Here is a 20,066-nt window from a genome sequence, read left to right as displayed (position 1 = left end):
ACATGTGATTATATATTATGAAAATGAAAAAATAAAAAAATTACTTAAAAAAGAAAAGAAAAGCTGGTCTTCTACTAAAAAGGGGGTTTACTTAAACATACAATTTCAGTGCAATATATCGTATTTTTCGGAGTATAAGACACACCGGAGTATAAGACACACCAAGGTTTTGAAAAGGCTTTAAAAAAAAAAAAAGTAGGTAGATAGAGGGAGAGAGAGAGAAATACAGTAGGTAGGTAGGGAGAGAGAGTGAGTAGTTGGGTAGGTAGGTAGATAAAGGGAAAGAGAGAGAGAGAGAGAGAGAGAGAGAGAGAGAGAGAGAGAGAGAGAAATAGATAGAGAAATACAGTAGGTAGGGGGAGAGAAAGAGTGTAAGTAGGTAGGTAGGTAGGTAGGTAGGTAGGTAGGTAGGTGGATAGAGAGAAATAGAAACATAGAGAAATACAGTAGGGAGGGAGGAGAGAGAGTGAGTAGTTAGGTAGGTAGATAAAGGGAAAGAGAGAGAGAGAAATAGAGAGAGAGAGAGAAATACAGTAGGTAGGGGGAGAGAAAGAGTGTAAGTAGGTAGGTAGGTAAGTAGGTAGGTAGAGGGATAGAGAGAGAAATAGAAACAGAGAAATGCAGTAGATAGGTAGGGAGAGAGAGAGAGAGAGTAGGTAGGTTGGTAGGTAGAGGGATAGAGAGAGAAATAGAGAGAAAAAATACAGTAGGTAGGTAGGGAGAGAGAGAGTAGGTAGGCTGGTAGGTAGAGGGGGAGAGAGAGAGAAATACAGTAGGTAGGTAGGGAGAGGGATAGAGAGAGAGAAATAGAAAGAGATAGAGAGAAATACAGTAGGTAGTAGGGAGGGAGAGAGAGAGTAGGTAGGTAGGTAGATGTTTCCATGTGTATTTATCCATGTCCTGGAGAAGGAAATCGCTGGAGCATCTAAGACTTTGTTTCTGCTGGCCTAGCACTTGAGCAATGTAATTCTCATCAATCAGTTAAAGAGCTTTCCAAAAGGAAAAAAAAAAACCTTTTTGCACTCTGCAAACCTCCCCAAAACGTCCCGTTTTTTGCAACAACTGGCCCATTTTTTTTTCAAATAAAAGGCATGAATAGCCTTGGGGGGCTTGCAGAGTGCTCCTGGGAGGTGGGGGGGGCAAAAACTAGCAAAAAACGGCCCGTTTTTCACAAAACCGGGACCGTTTTTGGTCAAAATTCAGGCCTAAGGCTGAAAGACCCAGTGGGGAAAGCCTTTGGGGACCCAAGAGATGGAAAATGGATTACAGGGTCTTTGAGGGTTAGGGAGGCCTTGGGAGGCCCAGGGCAGGCAACCCTGGGCCTATGCTAGGTCTCTAAGGGCCTACCCCACCTGAGGCACCCCATGGTCCACTTAATGACCCGGACATTTAATAATTCTTGCGAGAGCAGGAAGAGCTTCACCTAACAACCATTGGGGACATACAACCATAATGAACCATTTCAGTCATATCTTCAAGACTATCTGTATATAGCTTTGTCTTCTACAGTCAAAACAATTCTTCAAAAAACCAGCTATATACATGGCACAAATTCAAAGCAGAAGGCAAGTGTTGAGTTTCAGCAGGTCTTTAAGTGGATGAGAGAACAGTGTTTCAATGCCCTACATAATTTTCTCCATACAAAATGCATGCAGATTAACAATGAATGTCTGCACTCTAGACCAGTGGTTCTCAACCTTCCCAATGCCGCGACCCTTTAATACAGTTCATATTGTGGTGACCCCCAACCATCAAATTGGTGTCTCGGTCCCTAAGACCATCAAAAATATGTGTTTTCTGATGGTCTTAGGTGACCCCTGAAAGGGTCGTTCGACCCCCCCCCCAAAGGGGTCCCGACCCACAGGTTGAGAACCGTTGCTCTAGACAATTACAGAACACACTACATAGTAAACAGTATTATAATTCAAATATTTCCTGCTTTTGTTAACAAAATTGCACAAAAGACATTTGAATATAATCATTCAGAACTCTATATTGGCTCTCTATTTTGCAAATATTGGATAACTTATCATGGACAGCCTGTATGGTATAGTGGTTAAGGCATCACGGTAGAAACTGGGAGATCATGAGTTCTAGTGCCACCTTGGCCACAAAGACAGCTGGGGGATCTTGAGCCAGTCACTTTCTTTCAGTCCTAGGAAGGAGCGGAGGGCAAACACCACTTCTGAAAAACCTTGCCAAGAAAACTGCAGAAATTTGTCATGCAGTCAGAGTATTGTACGATTGAATGGAAGAAAAGCAATCTTAAAGACAAGTATACAGACCCTGCCAGACTACCCGTCAGTTGGAACAACAAAGTAAATTTGTGGAAATTTTTGAAAAATTCGAACAATATAAGTGGAATAGAAATATATTCGATCAATGAAATAAGTCTGTGCTGTGATTCAAACATGGGATGCTTCTCTGCACAATCATGAATTCTCCTTTATCAAGGCCTCCAAACTGCTTGGTCAAGGCTAACATGGACCAATAAATATGGATAGAATTCATTTTACAAGATACGGTTGAAATTGAGAACGAAGAAGCAAGACTTAATCTTAATCATGAGATCAAAGCATCAATCTAGATTCAACAAGAAAAAAAAAGGTTATGATTTGACAGATTTGACAAAATGACAGATGTTATGATTTTGCATAACATCTATCAACCTATTTTAAATTAACTGCATTTTGCTGGGATTGTGGAGTAATAGTCATGTGAATCCCTGAAAAAAAGAGATTCTTTAAGGAGTTACTGCTTAAAGATGATGATATATATTTTAAAATGCATAGGTATCTGCAATCAATAAAAGAAGTTAAAACTTTCCTGGTGACATGAAATGTTGATGTGCTAAAGCTTTGAAATTAAAGTAAAATAAAATACAAATAAAGCCTCTAGAACAGTTATTCTTCTCCAGGAAGGCAAATGTAGAGCATTAAAGACTCACCTGGCTGTTTGGATCACCAAGTAAGTTACATATATGGGGCACAATCTTGCTCAAGGTTAAACTCTGAGCTCCAGATCTAAAACAGAGGAAGGAGAGAAAAAGCAAGCAAGCAACATATCAGCGAAGTATTTTTCAAAGCAATTGAATGTAGGTATAAATTAGGCATAATAGTCCAACTTACGCATTAAGAGTTGCAATAAGGCAGAGGCAAATTCCTTCTCTTGTCCGGAAATTCTTGTGTTTGAATCCTCCCAAAATTCTGTCCCATACGTACTGTCACATAGATATAAAAAAGTAAGGGGCAGGAAAACACCCTAAATCAAGATCAGTTGCATCTGCTTGATCCTGAATATCCTATTGTCACAAGTGTGATGGGGTTGGACACATAATGTGCATGTGTGGATGCATAAATTAATGAAGGCAGTGTAGGCAAGTGGAACTAAATTAACTATTGAAAAATATTTTAGAACTTTATTTTTATTGGGTGGGAATATGCTGATGTGGCCTCTTTATATTATTTTGGCTGGCTTCTTATCATATCCATGTATAAAGACTCTAAAAAGTTATATTTTGAACATCAAAGCAAGCTAATTAAAATATCTTGTATAAGAGTACTGCTCTGAAAGAATGCTAAACAACATTACATTATTTATAAATAAGACACTTCATAATCTATGTATAATTTTATTCAGAAGTTTTAAAGCACAGATAGCCAATCTATTGTTACAATCCTCAAGTACATCCTAACAGCCCCTATTTTGTAGATACAGAATATTCCCAGATCATGGTACAGCTTTTTGGCCGCAAATGACTGAATTTCATTAGCACATTTTTATTTTATAATATAAATATAAAACCTTATCTATTAGACCATTTAAAGGAATAGGCACTTAGCCTGAGGAACTAATAAATACTAATGAGCAAAAAGCAAAGATAACCTGTTCTAAATGAAAAAGTCATCCTGCTATTTTAAAAATCATCAGTTTGATTGGTTTGCTTAATGACGGAGGTGTTCACTTAATGACCAGTACAGAAAAGGTAATAAAATCAGGTCAAGTGATGATCCACTTAACAACTAGCACAACTTACCACCATAATTCTGGCCTCTAATTGGGTTGTAAGTCGAGGACTACCTGTAGTTATGGAATTATAGCAGCTAAATTACTGGATTTTTTCTCAGTTCTCAAAATATATTTAATGTTGTTTCTGGTATTGATTGGTTTAATATAATACAAAGTAGACTTTTGAACATAAAGGGTTATGGTTGAGAATATTCTTAAATATTGCTGTGCAAACATAAATTATAAATAGAAGCTTTATGTTCAAGCACTAAGATAAGGCTGATCAGCATCTCCCTATCTCCACTCCTCTGTGCCTGGTTCTGTAACTACAAAAGTATGCTTCAACTGTGGTTTACTTTGATTACAAAAGGAGCACAAACACTCTGATCAAATACATAGGTTAGCTGTATGCTCTAGCTTTATCATATCATAAAAAGATTCCTGATTGTAAGGCTTTTGGTCACCTCAATTAAGGATATTTTCTGCACTGATATAAATCCTGGTACTGTTCTGCTGACTTCCCCATACTACCTGTTTAAGTACTAAGGACAATTTTGCTGCTGCAGTACTTCTTCAACCTGTATGCCTTTGATCGATACATAGCACCCATCTTATTTGAACAATAGAGTTTATTAGGCATAATAAAAATGTTCAATACAAATTGAACCCACTTGTGAATGGTTTTCTTGGAGCAGGTACAATAAGTTTGTACCTGATCATTGTACATTTCCAAGAACTCACCTGGGGACTAGCAGCTTGCTCCATGATTTTTAACAGCAGGGCCTGGTCCTGTTCTCGTACAGAGTCTTTTGAATCTCCCAGTCTGTCAATTAAACTAGGTAACACTGGAGACAAAAAGAAAGGTGGATCACAAAGGAGGATTTAAAAAAACAGAGTTGGCATTTTAGATCAACACTAAAATATGTCCACCTTCCCAAGTGCCTTGTGTGGTGTTTTGGTAAGCTGCTCGTGTGGAAGAAATAGATATTTGCTTCAGACAACAGGTTGTAAAAAAGAATGCCCTGTCATGATGTTTGCATATGCTGCAAGCTTTTCAAGTATGTCCAATCGTATTTATTTCCATGCACTGTATTAATGGCTGCTGCCTGTAATTACCCCATACAGGTAATCTTTGCTTAATGTCCAGTCACTTAACAATCATTTGAACCCCCCAAAAGTTACTTAAAACCTATCCTCAAAGTTACAATTGCCATACATACACCTGCAGTTACGTGACTGCATTTTAGGCACTTGGCAACTAGATCACATTTACATTGTTACCATGCTTCCCTGAAAATATGACAGGGTCTTACATTTTTTTGACCACGAAATATGACAGTTAGTTCAGGGTGAAGCAGTCTGTATGCTGACCAGTGTTTGCCAGTGGGAACACATTATACCAATGTTGTGGGAATCGGCATTGATTGATAATAGGCACCTGGTACAATTTTAAAGTGCTGGTATTAACTTTTAAAATTGCTAGTTATCTGCATGAGTAGATTCACTCATTTGAATTGCCATGGCCAGTTCAGACTACCTGGGAAGAAACTATTAGTAAAGTCTGTTTTAAGGAACATAAGTGAAAATGCTACTTTTTGGTGCCTCTCTGGCTGCTTTCTGGGAACTGGGCTTTTTCAGAGGGGATCTTGATTAATTTAGTTTTATTCCATGCTTTCATTTGTTTCTGAACACTTATTTTACACTTTTACTTGATTGTATATTGTTTTTTGTGTTAGAATCCTTAAGAATTCAGCAATTTACACTGTACATGTAAATAATTAATTAACAATTTAAGAACAAGCTAGCCCACACATATGATCTTAGTTTCATCATCAAATAAATGTAATTTTATGAAAAGTTACCAAGGCCAGTACACCATGTTTAATACAGCAGCCTATCCCTTGGCTCTGATTACCTCACCTGTGCCAATTTGAGCTTTAAATCTATCTTGGAGCCGTGTCACCAGTGCAGATAAGATGTCCAAACCCAGCAGGACAACCTGAAAGCAACAAAAACAACAAGGTTAAAAAAAAAGATGCAACCTCTGGATGTGGAAAAGAAACATGAATATGAAAACAATGTATATGCAACCAAGGCATTAAAAGGATATTAAAGGAATGGGCTCTCAAAATTCTCAAACAGAAGGACGTTAAAAGTTGCACAAACTTCATTTCGATTTTTCAAGGGATCTGGCGTCTTCTAGGTAACCAACATTGTAGATAGGACTATGTAATTAGGCAACTGCTATTGAAATAAATGATCACAATTCAACAACTAAGATGGACCAAAACCAATGTCCCTTCTGATGCTATGCACCTTTATTGGAGTAAATCCTTCTATTCAGTAATCTAACTTTGCTCAGGACAATAAATGTTCTATTGCTTATTCTGTCCTTGCTTCCTATATACTTAAATGGCAGGTTGAAGATCTGGATTACAGAGTGCTATTAAAGTTTTAAGCTTGGTCACTTATTATGGATTAATTAACATACTGTAAGACCTGACAGAAGAAGAGTGGAGGGATGATGTCAGGTTATGTAGTGTTGTATTTTGTTTGTGGTTTCTTTAGCTGTGATTCAGGAAACCTAGCCAACATCTATGCAACGGCTCAGGAAAATGCAAACAAGCAGAACAACTCCGGGTCTAAAGATTACTTCCATAAAAGTTATCAATACTGGTTTAAGATAAGCGAGGAGAAAGAAACATTATTTGAAATAATACATAAAATGGCAAATCAAACTATACTGAAGATGTACCACTTTGTAATCTAGAAGTTATTAATAAGCAAATAAACACTAACTGAGTTACAAAAAAAAAATCCTGGGCCAAATATTGTATAAGTTGAAGTTGTTGACATGTTTACCAAGCGTAATTATTGTGTTTTGAAAATGTTGTATACTATATCATGTGGCAGCACAACAGCAATAAAACAATGTGCTCATATTCAATGAGATGTTATTTAAAATGTCCAGTTAACACTTTTTATTAATACTAAATCTTTGAAGAAGTTATAAAGCCATAGGGGGGGGGGGATTAAAATCCTTATGTGGGCGGTATATTTATGACTAACCAAAGGATTAGAGTCATTGAGAATTGGGCGGCATAAGTTTAATAAATGGATTATGTATTTTGAATATACGCTGTTCTAAATCCAAATACATTTTGAATCCATAAAATTATAGATTTTGCACACATATTTCAAATTCATACTTCAAACATGTAAGGTGGAGGAGAGAGACCAATAATACAGTATTTGCTTTTAACTTATTCCAACTCGACACCTTTAATGCAATTACTATGAATGTATTGGCTTACATGTAATACATTTAAATAAGGGGAAATAACTTATGCTACACATGAAGTGTAAGATGTAAACTTTTTTCCAAAATTTCTTTTTAAAAATACTAAGTTAAATGCAAAAAAGCTGCCTCTAAATTCCACAAGGCTATATTTTTAAAACAGGATTTATCCCCGCACATGTTCTAACTACAAAGCTACGCATTATTGGATTTGCAGCCACAACATATCTGCAAAGAACCAGACTGGAGAAGTGTTTGCCTGAAGCATGAAAGGAAGCAAACCTGATATATATTTTAGAACTCCATTAAGTATCAAATTTATGTAGTTCCCAGAATGTACTTGCTGCAGAATTCAGGGATAAATAAGCCTCCAATTGCAGACTAAACTCCAAACACAGAAGGAATTTACATGCAGAGCGCTTCTGTTACAGGAAGCTTACCCAAATAGGGCAGCCTTTCTCGTGCATGTGCCTTTGAAGGGCCCTGGACTACACCTCCCATCCTCCTCCTTTGTGGAAGCTACAGTCTAATGCAATGAGTTTGCGCCCGTTTGGAGAAAGCTGGTCTGTAACATTAAGGGCTTCAACTAAAAAGAAAAGAAAAGATCAACCAAGCTCTAAACTCAACGAAGACACGTACAGAAATGTAGGCTAAGCAATCCTAAAGAGGATGAATTTCCCCCAACGCTAGGCAGGCGCGCCATATCAAGATATTCATAAGCGGAAGAAGGTATTGCTTCGAAGCTTAAGACCGCCTCCCCGCTACGCTTAGTCGTAGCACAGCCCATTATGCAAAGTGACTGCTGCAAGGCATTTTGGGTAACCTCAAAACTCACGGAGAGGAGCCGGAAAGCTGATTGCTTTGCAAATACTTCAGAAACGGCATTAATCAAGATGCCGCCCGCCGCAAAACAGTCTAAGCAAGCAAACGCGGGTCGCGCCTCACTATGATCTCGATGGGTTTCCCATTTAGTTCCCCAGACCGCCGCCTGCTTGGTCTCTCTCAACCATCCTTGTCTTGGGGTTGCGCTACTGTTCAATGAACGTCTAGTGAGGACAGTACTGCTAACACCTACACAACACATTGGCATCCTTGGGGGGCTTGCTCCCCACGTGAGGTGCAATTTTTGGAAAATTATTTTAAATTTACCCCCTCCAGTGGGGTACAAATCCAGGAAGCAATGTTAATGTATGTTGCTTCCTTATTTGTGCCAAGTTAACAAATATTTAGGCAACTGTACTCAGTTTTCGTAGGTTGCCACTAGGTGGTGCTACAGCAATCGTAGTTAAGTTGCTCGTTAGGTACCTTTTATTTGACAAGGTAACTTCTGTATCCTGAAGCAATCACAGGTAACCTGGTTATTTCCATAGGTACCCTTTATTCAACAAGTAATCCAAACTGAGCCAAGAGCACAGAGGTATTTGAATCCCATACAAAGCCCCCTTTCAAAACTACTTCAAACGCCAAAGGCATCTAACAAATTTTTAAAAAGTTAAAAGCTGCCTGTAAAACATTAATAGATTGTTAAGGAAGGCAAGTGGTTTCTTCCCCAATCCTTCACTGTGTTAACATTTGTAGGGGACAGGAAGATCAGGAGAGCTAAAGCAGCAGTGTACTCGCTTTTAACTGTTTTATCAGCCTTGGACCATCATCTTTCTTTAGGTAAAAGGTGGGGAGAATCCCCCTGAGTCAGTGTTGGCTGGTGAGCGCCTGGAAAAGTCCCTGAGATTTTCTTGGCAGGGTTTTTCAGCCTTGCCCTTGCCTCCTACCCAGGGCTGAAAGAGAACGACTGGCCCAAGGTCACCCAATAGGCTTTAGGCCTAAGGGAGGAGCTGGAATTCATGGTCTCCCAGTTTCTAGTCTGGTGCCTGACACCACGCCCAACTGACTCAAACTAGCAAAGTGGAAAATTTAGGACTCTCCCTCCCCCCTATAAATAGCAATATAAGAGGAAATGTGTTGGTTGTTTCTAACCAGGTGCTTTTAACTACTGTAACCAAAGTGGCTGTCTCTTTACGTAAAAACTCCCCTTAAGTCAAATTGAATTCCTGGCAACATGTAAAGTGTTCAATTCAGCCACCTTCTGAGACTTTTCTTTTCATTTCCAGTCTAGCTCAATCTTCTGAATCTCGTAGCGCTCTCTTAGCCAAATGCTAACCAGGTCCAATCACGCTTAGCTTTTCTGAGAACAGCCCACTTTTGACATGGGGCTGCCACCTGAACTCCGCATTTCTACAAAGAGGAATCAAGGGTGATCCACTTTGCAAGGAAGCAGAGTAGAATGTATGCTGCCCAGGGTCACTTGTTGAGAAAGGAACTATAGAAATAAAATGTAATACATATGTAGGTACATATATACACTACCTTGCTCTTTCAGGCAAGTGACTTACACCCATCGTAAGAACCCGACAGCTGTCCAGTCTATGCATTTAAGGACATACAGTAATACCTACATTTAAAACATTAATTGATGAGTCCCTCGTTCTTTACATTATTAATTCTATATGTTTCCATTTTCAAATCTGGACATTGAGTAGATCCACTGTCTGGATTACCCCGAGAGATGAGTTTTTGGATGCTCTCCTGTAATCTTGCTAACTCCCTCACTATTAATGGGGTTTAGTTGGGACAATTTTGAGGGTTGGGGATTCAAAGTCCTGTAGTTGCTCAGGTCACTACTAAAAATCTGCAAAGGTGAGTTTATGTGCTTGGTCCCCTGACATCAGGGATGCCACAGCATCCCAGTCTCTTCAATGAGCCTGCCCTAATAATTGCAAAGAACAGTCATTTTGAGGCACTCTCCATGTCTCATCTTTGAAACAGTTTCAAAGCCTCAACTGGAAAATGCTGTGGCCAAGTTGGTAAACAAGGTCACATAGCACCAATCCTAATGCATCTTTTACCAGCTACTGGGAATCAATTGTCTTTTTCTAAGGCTTAAAAAAACCTTCACAGTTTCCTCATTTGAGGATTTTCTGCTGGTCTTCTCTCCAAATAAATAACCAGATCTGGTCCTGTTCAGCTTTTCAGGATCAGTCAAGGTCAGCTGCAATATGTGCTACTTCAGGTGATGTTTCGTACTTGTGGGTAAGGCCCTACGTGTCACACAATACCAAAATAACTGCTCGACTATTGTCACATTGCAACTATTACTGCAAAGTGATCCTGCTTGACTGAACTAGGTCTATGCAATTTGCACCATCAAAATTCACATAGCAAATCATGGGATATCTAAGCATATATTAAAAATCAAATTATCACTGCACAGTCTAAGGTGGCATTGCTTTAAAAATATAAATCTTTACTAGGAAAGTCAACTCCCTAGTAAAGCACCAGGCAGGGCAGGAGAAGAAATAATGGGTGGAAACTAAACAAGGATAGAAGCAACCTGGAATTAAGGAGAAACTTCCTGACAGTGAGGACAATGAACCAGTGGAATAGCTTGCCTTCAGAAGTCGTGGGTGCTTCATCACTGGAAGTTTTTCAGAAGAGGCTGGACAGTCAGTCTGAAATGGTATAGACCAGGGTCTGCTGCTTGAGCAGGGGGTTGGACTAGAAGGCCTCCAAGATCCCATTCAGCTCTATTCTGATTATTATTCTCTTTCCAGGTTATCAGAAATGTCATATGCTAGAGTTGCTTGATAGTGAGATGGGCAGCATATACATTTAATAAACAAATAATAAATAAATACAAGGGAAAGGGGAAATCATTCTTCATTCTATTTTTATGTAGTTGAATACATAAGAGTCACCCTTAGGTGAGATGATTGATTGAAAAGTAGCAGTAGCCCAGATACCAATGAATCATGGTGGATCTCATATTTGAAAATCTATCCTTTGATTTGCCCCTGGCAAAGGAGGGCAACAGTACAACTTAAGTCTCTTTAGTGTTAATGAAGGATGTCTAAGGAGATCAGGAAATTCAGCCTTTTCAAATGAAAGTATTTTTTTCCTGACAAGCCAGATAGGAATGTTGTATTGCATGTATTTATTCACAAAAGATTAAATATACTCCCCACCCTTAGGATAGTATAAAAGGATAAAGATCAACAGATAGAAAAACCAGAAATTTAGTGTAACAGAAGCACAACAGTAAATATCACTCAGCTATGTGGCAGTAGGACTTAGCCAATTGTAGCTTCTTCTGAAAAAGTTGAGCACAGTTGGGGAGTTTAATGCTAGTTGGGACTGGAAGCCAGTACAAAACTGCAGTGCTGAAGGCTATTGTAGAAAGTGACAAAACATGCTAGAAGAAAGCAAGAGCAATCCTGATTTCCATTAGCTAAGAAAACTATATGGGGACTGTGTGTCCATGAAGGCACCAGATGTTGATCTCAGATAGGGGCTTAACCTAAAGAATTAATTAAACTCACAGCATGTGATGGAATATACAAGCCTCGGTGGTGCAGTGGATAGAGTGCAGTACAGCAGGCTCCTTCTGCTGACTGACGGCTGCCTGTAATTTGGCAGTTCGAATCTCACCAGCTCAAGGTTGACTCAGCCTTCCATCCTTCTGAGGTGGGTAAAATGAGGACACCAAATTGCTGGGGGCAATATGCTGATTCTGTAAACCGCTTAGAGAGGGCTGTAAAGCGGTATATAAGTCTGAGTGCTATTGCTATATACCCACGCTGGCGAACCTATGACACACATACCACAGGTTGCACGTGGAGCCATATTTGGTGGCCAGCCACCAGCTTTGGCGCACATGCGTGCACCAGCCAGCTGATTTTTCGCCCTTCCAGAGGGCCAAGGGAGACCCTTTTCACCCAATCCAGGCTTCAAGAAAGCCTCCGGAGACTGGGGAGGGTGAAAAATGGCCCCAATGGGGCAACTGGAAGTTTGGAAATGATCCATTTCCAGAGGATCTCTGGGGGGGTCGGGGGGGGGGCGTTTTCACCCTCCCTAGGCTCCAGGAAAGCCTCTAGAGCCTTGGGAGGGGTCATGTGTGCATCCGTGTGCGCACACAATTTTGGCATGCCATAAGAAAAAAGTTCACCATCACTGCTATATAGCGTATTTTGGAAATCCTGCACCAATGAAAAAGGCTTCATTAGGCACCAGAATGATACATATATATCAAAGTCAGGTCCATGAAAATGTTCTTAAAGTGTTCCAAAACCAATGCAGTCAAAGAGAAATCACCAGTCCTTTTACTTCAAGTGGCAGGGTGCTTTAAGATGATACATTCTGATAAGACCATATTTTCGTAGTTTGTCATCTTCAAATCTATTGGATTACAATTCCCACTAATCTCTGACAGCATGGACAATGTATCTGGAGATGCTATGGTTGCTGTCATGGTCTAAACAGCCAATAACAGCTTAGCTTTAAGACCATGAAGCATGGGGGGAAATGCAGAGGAACACAGAAAATGGTTGAAGAAAAAGCCAGGGGCATACCTATAAGAAGGGAAATGTGTCTTTTCACAGAAAAAGGACAAATCAAATGTGCAATGTTGCTTCACTCAGGTTTTCCAATACAATTTCTTATCTATCCGTATCACATCATGTGTCTTGAGAAATTTTAGTCATGTCCGGGCCTAAGTGGCCAAAGTAAATTGCTCCATTTTAGGACCTTTCCTGCCACTGTTGTTAAGTGAATCACTGCCATTGTTAACTTAGTAACATGGTTAAGTCAATCTGGCTTCCCCATTGATTTTGCTTGTCAAAAGGTTGCAAAAGGGGATGACATGACCTTGGGACACAGCAATAGTCATAAAGATGAACCAGTTGCCAAGCATCTGAATGTTGATCACATGATCACGTGGGGATGCTGCAATGGGGATAACCGGTGAAAACGGTCATGTGGTGAGTTAAACTATGCCGTGTTCCTCCCTCTCACAGTGCCTGGAGATTGTTAGGAGCTGGATGGGGAATAACAGGTTGAAACTAAACTCTGGCAAGACCGAGTGGCTCTGGGTTTGGGGTTCGTTGGCTCAGGGAGAATTGCCACCACTGGTCTTGGATGGGGTGGCACTACCCCAAACAGACCCTGGGTGTAATCTGGGGGGGGGGGTGTTCTCCTGGACTCATGACCAATGTTCCCTCTAATTTTTTTTCAGGAAAAGTATAGTATTTGAGCAGCACATTTTCATGCCTGAGCACCTGAATTTTTTTCACAGATGTTTCACAGAGCAATTGATTTATAGGATCCAAATTGGAATGGAGAAAAATGGTTTTATGCGTGAGTGTGTGTGTGTTTGAGTGAGCGAGGGATCCAGTAAGGGAACTGCGCCTATTTAGGAAAGAAGGTAAATTATTGCAAACATGATCAATTGAAGATAAGTATGGGAACAGGTTGGGTAGTAGAGAGAAAGTGATAAAAGAGTGGGAGAGAGGAAGAAAAAAAGAGGGAAGAGAGACAGAAAGAGACAGAGAAGGTCAGAGAAAGTGACAGAAGAGTGGGAAAGAAGGAGAGAGAAAGAAGACAAAGAGAAAGAGGGTGAAAGAGACAGAAAGAGACAAAGAGGAGAGAGAAGGGAGAAGGAGAAAGTGACAGAAGAATGGAAAAGAGGGAGAGAGAAGGAGAAGAGAGACAAAGAGAAAGAGGATGAGAGAGACAGAGAGAGAAGAGAGGAAGAGGAAAGAGTAAGAGAGAACATCTCATTTCAACCCTGAGGTGCAAATATTCTCTTTAATTGGTAATTTTATTTGTCCATTTACTATCCAATGCTCTCATTTCTCCTTAAATTCATCAAGAATTCCCTTCTTTTTATTGACTTTATCACAATAGCCCTTGAAAAGTGTTCGAAGACTTCAGCTAGTCCAGAATGCAGCCGCGCGAGCGATTGTGGGTGCACCCAGGTACACCCACGTTACACCTATCCTCCGCGAGCTGCACTCGCTACCCATTGGCCTCTGGACACGCTTCAAGGTGCTAGTCGTTACTTATAAAGCCCTGCACGGCATCGGACCTGGGTACCTGAGAGACCACCTCCTGCCAATTACCTCCCAAACACTGATTCGATCTCACAGGCTTGGCCTTCTCCGGGTTCCATCGGCCAGCCAATGTCGGCTGACAATCCCCCGGGGGAGAGCCTTCTCTGTTGCTGCGCCGGAATGAGCTCCCCGTGGAGATCCGCCCCTTACTACCCTCCCGGCCTTCCGTAAAGCTACCAAGTCCTGGCTGTTCCGACAGGCTGGGGGCTGTTGAAATATCCAGCCCCGCCTCAATTGTGAATGTTGTGCATTTTTTAAATTCTTTGTATTGTCTTATTTATTTCCCTCTCCCTGTTTATTGTGAGCCGCCCAGAGTCCTTCGGGAGTGGGCGGCATACAAAACTAATAAACAAAAGAAACCAGACAATACCGTGAGAACAACTTTTTCAGCAATAGCTTTACAGCTATTTAAAATATATAGTAATTTAGGTCAAGTTTTCAGAACATTAGTCTATTTATGTCACTAAGTGCAAAGAAACAGATTCAGAAAGTTGGCTTCCCTTTTTGTAATTGCCTATTGCCTGCTTAATTTACTACCTACATTTTTGATAACTGATATTCACTCTTGACCCAAGAAGCCCATCGTAGAAAGAACCCTCCCTATGAACTTTGTTGGGTTTCCATGGAATGAAGTTTGATCTTTTTCTCATCCATACAGTAGCATATTCTTTCTAAGGAGGATATAATCAAGATACTCCATAATTGCCTATCAATCTAACAGTATGGCGATTGACAATCCCTTTATATTTCAACCAGAACTCTTTCAGTCTTAAAGGTTTGGTGAGGAGAAATCCAAAAATTCTTTAAAGAGGAAAAAAAATGCTTGCACAATTGCACCCACTGAGACATGTATATATACACAACACACAGAGAAACAAACTTAACAAAGTGCTAAGTCTGCCCACCAACCAACCAACCAACCAACCAACCAACCAACCAACCAACCAACCAACCAACCAACTAACTCTCTCTTAGAGGGAGGGAGGGAGGGAGGGAGGGAGGGAGGGAGGGAGGGAGGGAGAGAGAGAGAGAGAGAGAGAGAGAGAGAGAGAGAGAGAGAGAGAGAGAGAGAGAGAGAATGAATGAATGAATGAATGAATGAATCCCTCCTTCCTTCAGCCCAACACTCTTGCTGGCATCCCGGACAGATGAGAGGGACAGCAGAGGGTCTCCTCGAGTCTAGGCAGCGAGTCATTCGGTGGAAAAGTTGCCTCTTGGAAGGAATGACCCGGCTTGGCTCCCACTTTCAATCTGCCGCCCAACGACCGAACGGAGAAGCGAAGAGACAGGAGAGACGAAGCGAGAGCCAAGCCAGGTCATTCCTTCAAAGAGGCACGTTTCCCATCGAATGACTCGCTGCCCTAGACTCGAGGAGACCCTCTGCAGTCCTTCTTATCTGGCCGGGATGCCAGCGAGAGTGTTGGGCTAAAGGAAGGAAGGATACACACGCTCACGGTCTCCCTCACTCACTCCCTCCCCTCCTCCTCCTCCCTCCCTTCCTCTCTCTCTCTCAAATGGCAAATCCGAGCAGCCGCTGCTGGGAGTCGGTCCCATGCCTTTTCCCAACCCCCACACCCCTTCTCTCAGCTACTTTCTGCCTTGTGATTGCTGTCTCCAGGCTGGCTCTCCCCTCCTATTATCGTGGAAGGCGTCTTACAAAAACCACTGGGCGGCAGTTGGAAACTGCTGCGTGGTGTTTTGTTGCCACGTGTGCGGCCGCACACCGCGCAGCTTAGAGGGAACAGTGCTCATGACTCCTGCTTAAAGAGCAGGTAGTGGTCATGGCCAGGATGGCCTTTGTGCAATTGCATTTTTACTAGATTTCTTTCTTCATTTTTGAAAAAGGTAATTATTTCCACAGGACATTCTATTAGTGTTGTGTGTAATAATCCAAAATGACAACGGGCGGGAGGGGTGTCCTGATTTGATTTTCTATTTAAGATGCGGCATATTGTGAAACTATTCCTTTGAAAAATTTGTATGTGGGTCTACAGAAGGAAGGAGGGGAAAAGATATCCAGGTTTTAATCTCTGTATTGACTAGTGGTGCAATATCCTATGTATGGCATGGACCCTCAAACTACGGCCCATGGGCCACATGTGGCCCGCTGAAGCCATTAATCTGGCCCGCGCAGGACCACAAGGCTGCCCTGCCCACCCTTCGGCCAAGTGCAGGACTTACCTTTGCAAGCCCCTCAGGATGGAACTGAACAGTAAGGCCAACAATTTTGGCCTGCAGAGACGTTCTGGAGGTGGGGGAGGTGAAAAACGGGGCACACAGACGCCACAGGAGGTCACAAAGCAGGTAAAACAACCAATTTTTGCCCCCAAAATTTGGCCTGCAGAATGCTTCTGGAGGGGTGTGTGTATGTGTCTGCCTGTGAGAAAAACGGAGCGCATAGACACCCCAGGAGCAAAAAAAAGGTTAGGGTTTGTCACCCTAAAAAAAGGTTAGGGTTTGTCACTCCCCTGCCTCTGGAAGATAGATGAAAAGGGAGAGATGGACAGAGAGAGAGAGAGAGAGAGACAGAGACAGAGACAGAGAGATAGACAGAGATAGACAGAGATAGAGATAGATGAGAGAGAGAGAGAGAGAGAGAGAGAGAAATTTCTCAAGCTTGTTGGGGCTGAGAAAAATTGCTGCAAAACTGAGTTTCCTGAAGTGGCCCATGAAAAATGATCTAGTAAAAAGAAAAGGCAACCAAAAGAGCAACATGCAAACAAAAGCAAATAAAACACCCCCAGGAGCAAAACAAATTAGAGTTTAATTTGTGTGCATTGTTCAATCGACTATTAAATTGGTCACACCCACCCAGTCACATGACCTAGACATGTCCACCCACTTGATCTGCCCCTCCTCCTAAACAGTCTGATGGACAGTGAATTGGCTCCGTTTAAAAAGTTTGAGGACCCTTGTCTTATGGTATGCAGGAAATATACTTGATTAGAATATAGTGTTTTTTTTCCAGTCTGATGGCATATTGGTTTTTTGGAAAGTCATTTTAGCTGCACTTGTCCCTGTTTTCCTCCTTGACTTTCCACCTGACCATTTGGGGTAACTGATTCTCTGCAGAGGTTTCTTAGTGAAGCAGCAGGTTTTTGATGGGTAAACAAAGAAAAGCTAAGTGACCAAAAGACAGACAGGAAAGTGGGTTGGGGGGGAAAAGAGAGAAATTGGACTGATGATATGGGTGGCTGCATTCTGTTGTAACATAAGCCAGAGTTTGTCTTAAGCCAGCTATCTCAGTCTTTGGGACAAGCAAAGGAATCTGTTCAGCCCTTCGGGTGGGTCTGACTTCAGCCCCAATTACCTCCTGTCAGGCTGATCAAAAGCGAAGTTAGCTGGAGATGATGGGAGTTTTAATATAGCTCATCTGGACGTGTAGATGAGCAGGTGTGGAAGGGCACAGAGTTTCATATCTTTTATCGCTACCAATTGTTGTATCTTGAACGGAATTAGCGTCGTAACCTGAATCTCTCTTGCTGAAGATAATACATTGCTCTGACTCTTCCTAATCTTTAAGTCTGGTGGCATAAAATCTCCCTTGGGTTCCTGTTTTAAGTAGACAGGCACTGATTTGGTTGAAGCATTCCTCAGACAAATCGGACTTCTCCAAAATGAGGACTGAAAGAAGCTTTGCTTCATTTCTTTGCATTTTTATACTTTCCCATAGTTGATAACCGTCCTATTTATTAAGAAATGCAATTGAATTGTCGGCTTATGCGCAGTTTATAACCTAGATATGAAAATATATGAAAATATGCAGAAATCGGAGAGGACTCGATATTTTGAAGAGAACTTCAGTAACTGGAGTGAAAGTCAAGTTATATAACTCGCTAGTGAACTCTTCTTTTGGCTTAGAACAGTAATGGCGAACCTTTTTGTAAAGGCGTGCCAAAATTGTGTGCCCACACTCACAATGCAATGTGCCCGCCCAACTGTGCATGCGCACCACCCTCCGACGAATGCGAGCATGACCACCACCACCAGATAGGAGGCTTTCCTAAACCTGGGGAGAGCAAAAAACGGCCTCCCCCGGTCCACTAGAGGCCCTCAGGAAGCTGGAAAAAGATTTTTTCCGAACTTCCAGTAGGCCCGTCGGGCCCATTTTTCATGCTCCAGAGGCTTTCCTGAAGCCTGGGAAGAGCGAAAATGGCTTCTCCTGACGCTCCGGAAGGCTGAAAATCAGCTGGTCAGCATGTGTATATATGCTGGAGCTGATGGCAAATATGGCTTTGCATGCCACCTGTGGCATGCATGTCATAGGTTCACCATCACAGGCTTAGAACATCTTGTGTACTCCAGTACTATATGAGAAAACGTTTGTACAGGGTTGGTGGTTTGCCTGTCAAGCTTATAGAGCCGAGGTGGCGCAGTGGTTAAATGCAGCACTGCAGGCTACTTCAGCTGACTGCAGTTCTGCAGTTCGGCTGTTCAAATCTCACCGGCTCAGGGTTGACTCATCCTTCCATCCTTCCGAGGTGGGTAAAATGAGGACCCGGATTGTTGTTGGGGGCAATATGCTGACTCTGTAAACCGCTTAGGGCGGGCTGAAAGCCCTATGAAGCGGTATATAAGTCTAACTGCTATTGCTAAGGTACAGTCCTCTAAAATTGATGCAGCTTTGACACAGGCTATTTAAGGTTTCTTTCACTCAAATATTGATCCAAGAAAGCTCTATGATCTTTCATGCATGGATAAAAACATTCAAGGGCAAGTTATCCACCTCTGGTGGTAAGATGTCTTACTGAATAAGTAGTAGCCTAGTGATTAAGCCTGAGGACTTGCTGAGATGTTTGGAGAAAACAATTGGTGTGAAGTGAGAATGTGGCCTTTTTTCCCAAAGATTTTGGAAATCACTGCTATTCTCAAACGGTGAGCTTCTCTCCCCCACTTCTCCAATATATGCTTGAGGGGAAGGGTATTTTAAAAAGGCCAATTTCTTATTTGTTGACTGATTCTCAATGAGGTCAATTCCCCTTGCCCCACCCCTGGTTCTGGGCCTGAAAGATACCAGGAGCTTCATTCCATAGTCACACATATTCCAGTTATGTCTTTAACACTCAACAAACACACTAGTTTCAGAAAAAGCTCAAAAATTGCAAGACTTGGAAGCACAAGCAAATTGTGGAAGTTAATAATGTGCAGGTCATTTTTTCTTTCTATTTCTTATTCTGATGCTTTGGTAGGGACCCTAAATTAATATACTTTTGTCACTGTTACTTTTTCTTATAATTGGGAGCGCCCAATGAACAACAAATTTGCCATCTCTTCAGATCTGGATAGAACAAGCAGTGTTCCTTCTTCTTTCCTTATACTTCCTCACTCAATTTCCCATGAACCTTTTAAAAAATCTTGACAAGATTCAAGGAAGGAACAACTTGGAGATAAATTCGCAAATAGTGATTGTGGGAGATGATTTTTTTTAAAGACATGCTTCCTTTTTTTAAAAAAAAGAAATCAATAGGAGGTATTTAGTTCTGGTTGGTAGAATGGCAGTAATGCTTCGAGAATATTTGCAGCCATTGGACCTCAATCTTCCAAGATGAAAAGATATAGATTGTTTGATGGAACATGCTATTTACAAACAATAGAATTAGAACAGAGCAAGACAGCCTAATAAGCAACCTTGAGGATGAGATGGGTCTATTCCCAATTGACCAATAAATCTGATTATATTATTTCTGATGCTAATAATGGAGCAATTTGGGGGGCTTTTTAGGAATTGATTTGCTTTTTCTGTACAGTTTCTTGACATTTAATGGGGTCATGGCAAGAGATAAACCTTGCCTGTATTGTCAACTTAGGCTGTATCTGTT

General features: G+C 41.3%; 1 protein-coding gene and 1 non-coding gene across 34 annotated transcripts in view; one reads left to right on the top strand and one right to left on the bottom strand.

Moving 5' to 3' along the window:
* The window catches only part of CLASP1 (cytoplasmic linker associated protein 1), a 258,994-nt gene that overhangs the window by 149,642 nt on the left and 89,286 nt on the right, over positions 1–20,066 (bottom strand). For all 33 annotated transcript variants that reach the window (XM_087711876.1, XM_087711885.1, XM_087711872.1 and 30 more), the window contains exons 3-6: positions 5,929–6,007; positions 4,750–4,853; positions 3,129–3,220; positions 2,948–3,023 (exon numbers count right to left, since the gene is read on the bottom strand). In XM_087711876.1, the coding sequence (XP_087568002.1) occupies positions 2,948–3,023; positions 3,129–3,220; positions 4,750–4,853; positions 5,929–6,007 (351 nt within the window). The remainder of the gene's footprint in view (positions 1–2,947; positions 3,024–3,128; positions 3,221–4,749; positions 4,854–5,928; positions 6,008–20,066) is intronic.
* On the top strand, positions 8,312–8,440 carry LOC148049406 (U4atac minor spliceosomal RNA). The gene has a single exon (XR_015695289.1). It is a non-coding gene; the product is annotated as a U4atac minor spliceosomal RNA (small nuclear RNA).

Source organism: Thamnophis sirtalis, unplaced genomic scaffold, assembly GCF_051295495.1.
Source record: "Thamnophis sirtalis isolate CommonGarterSnake01/CBP01778 unplaced genomic scaffold, rThaSir2_p1.2 scaffold_1, whole genome shotgun sequence".
NCBI lineage: Eukaryota > Metazoa > Chordata > Lepidosauria > Squamata > Natricidae > Thamnophis > Thamnophis sirtalis.
The sequence above is the reverse complement of the archived record's forward strand: the minus strand, read 5'-3'. Positions and strand labels throughout refer to the sequence as shown.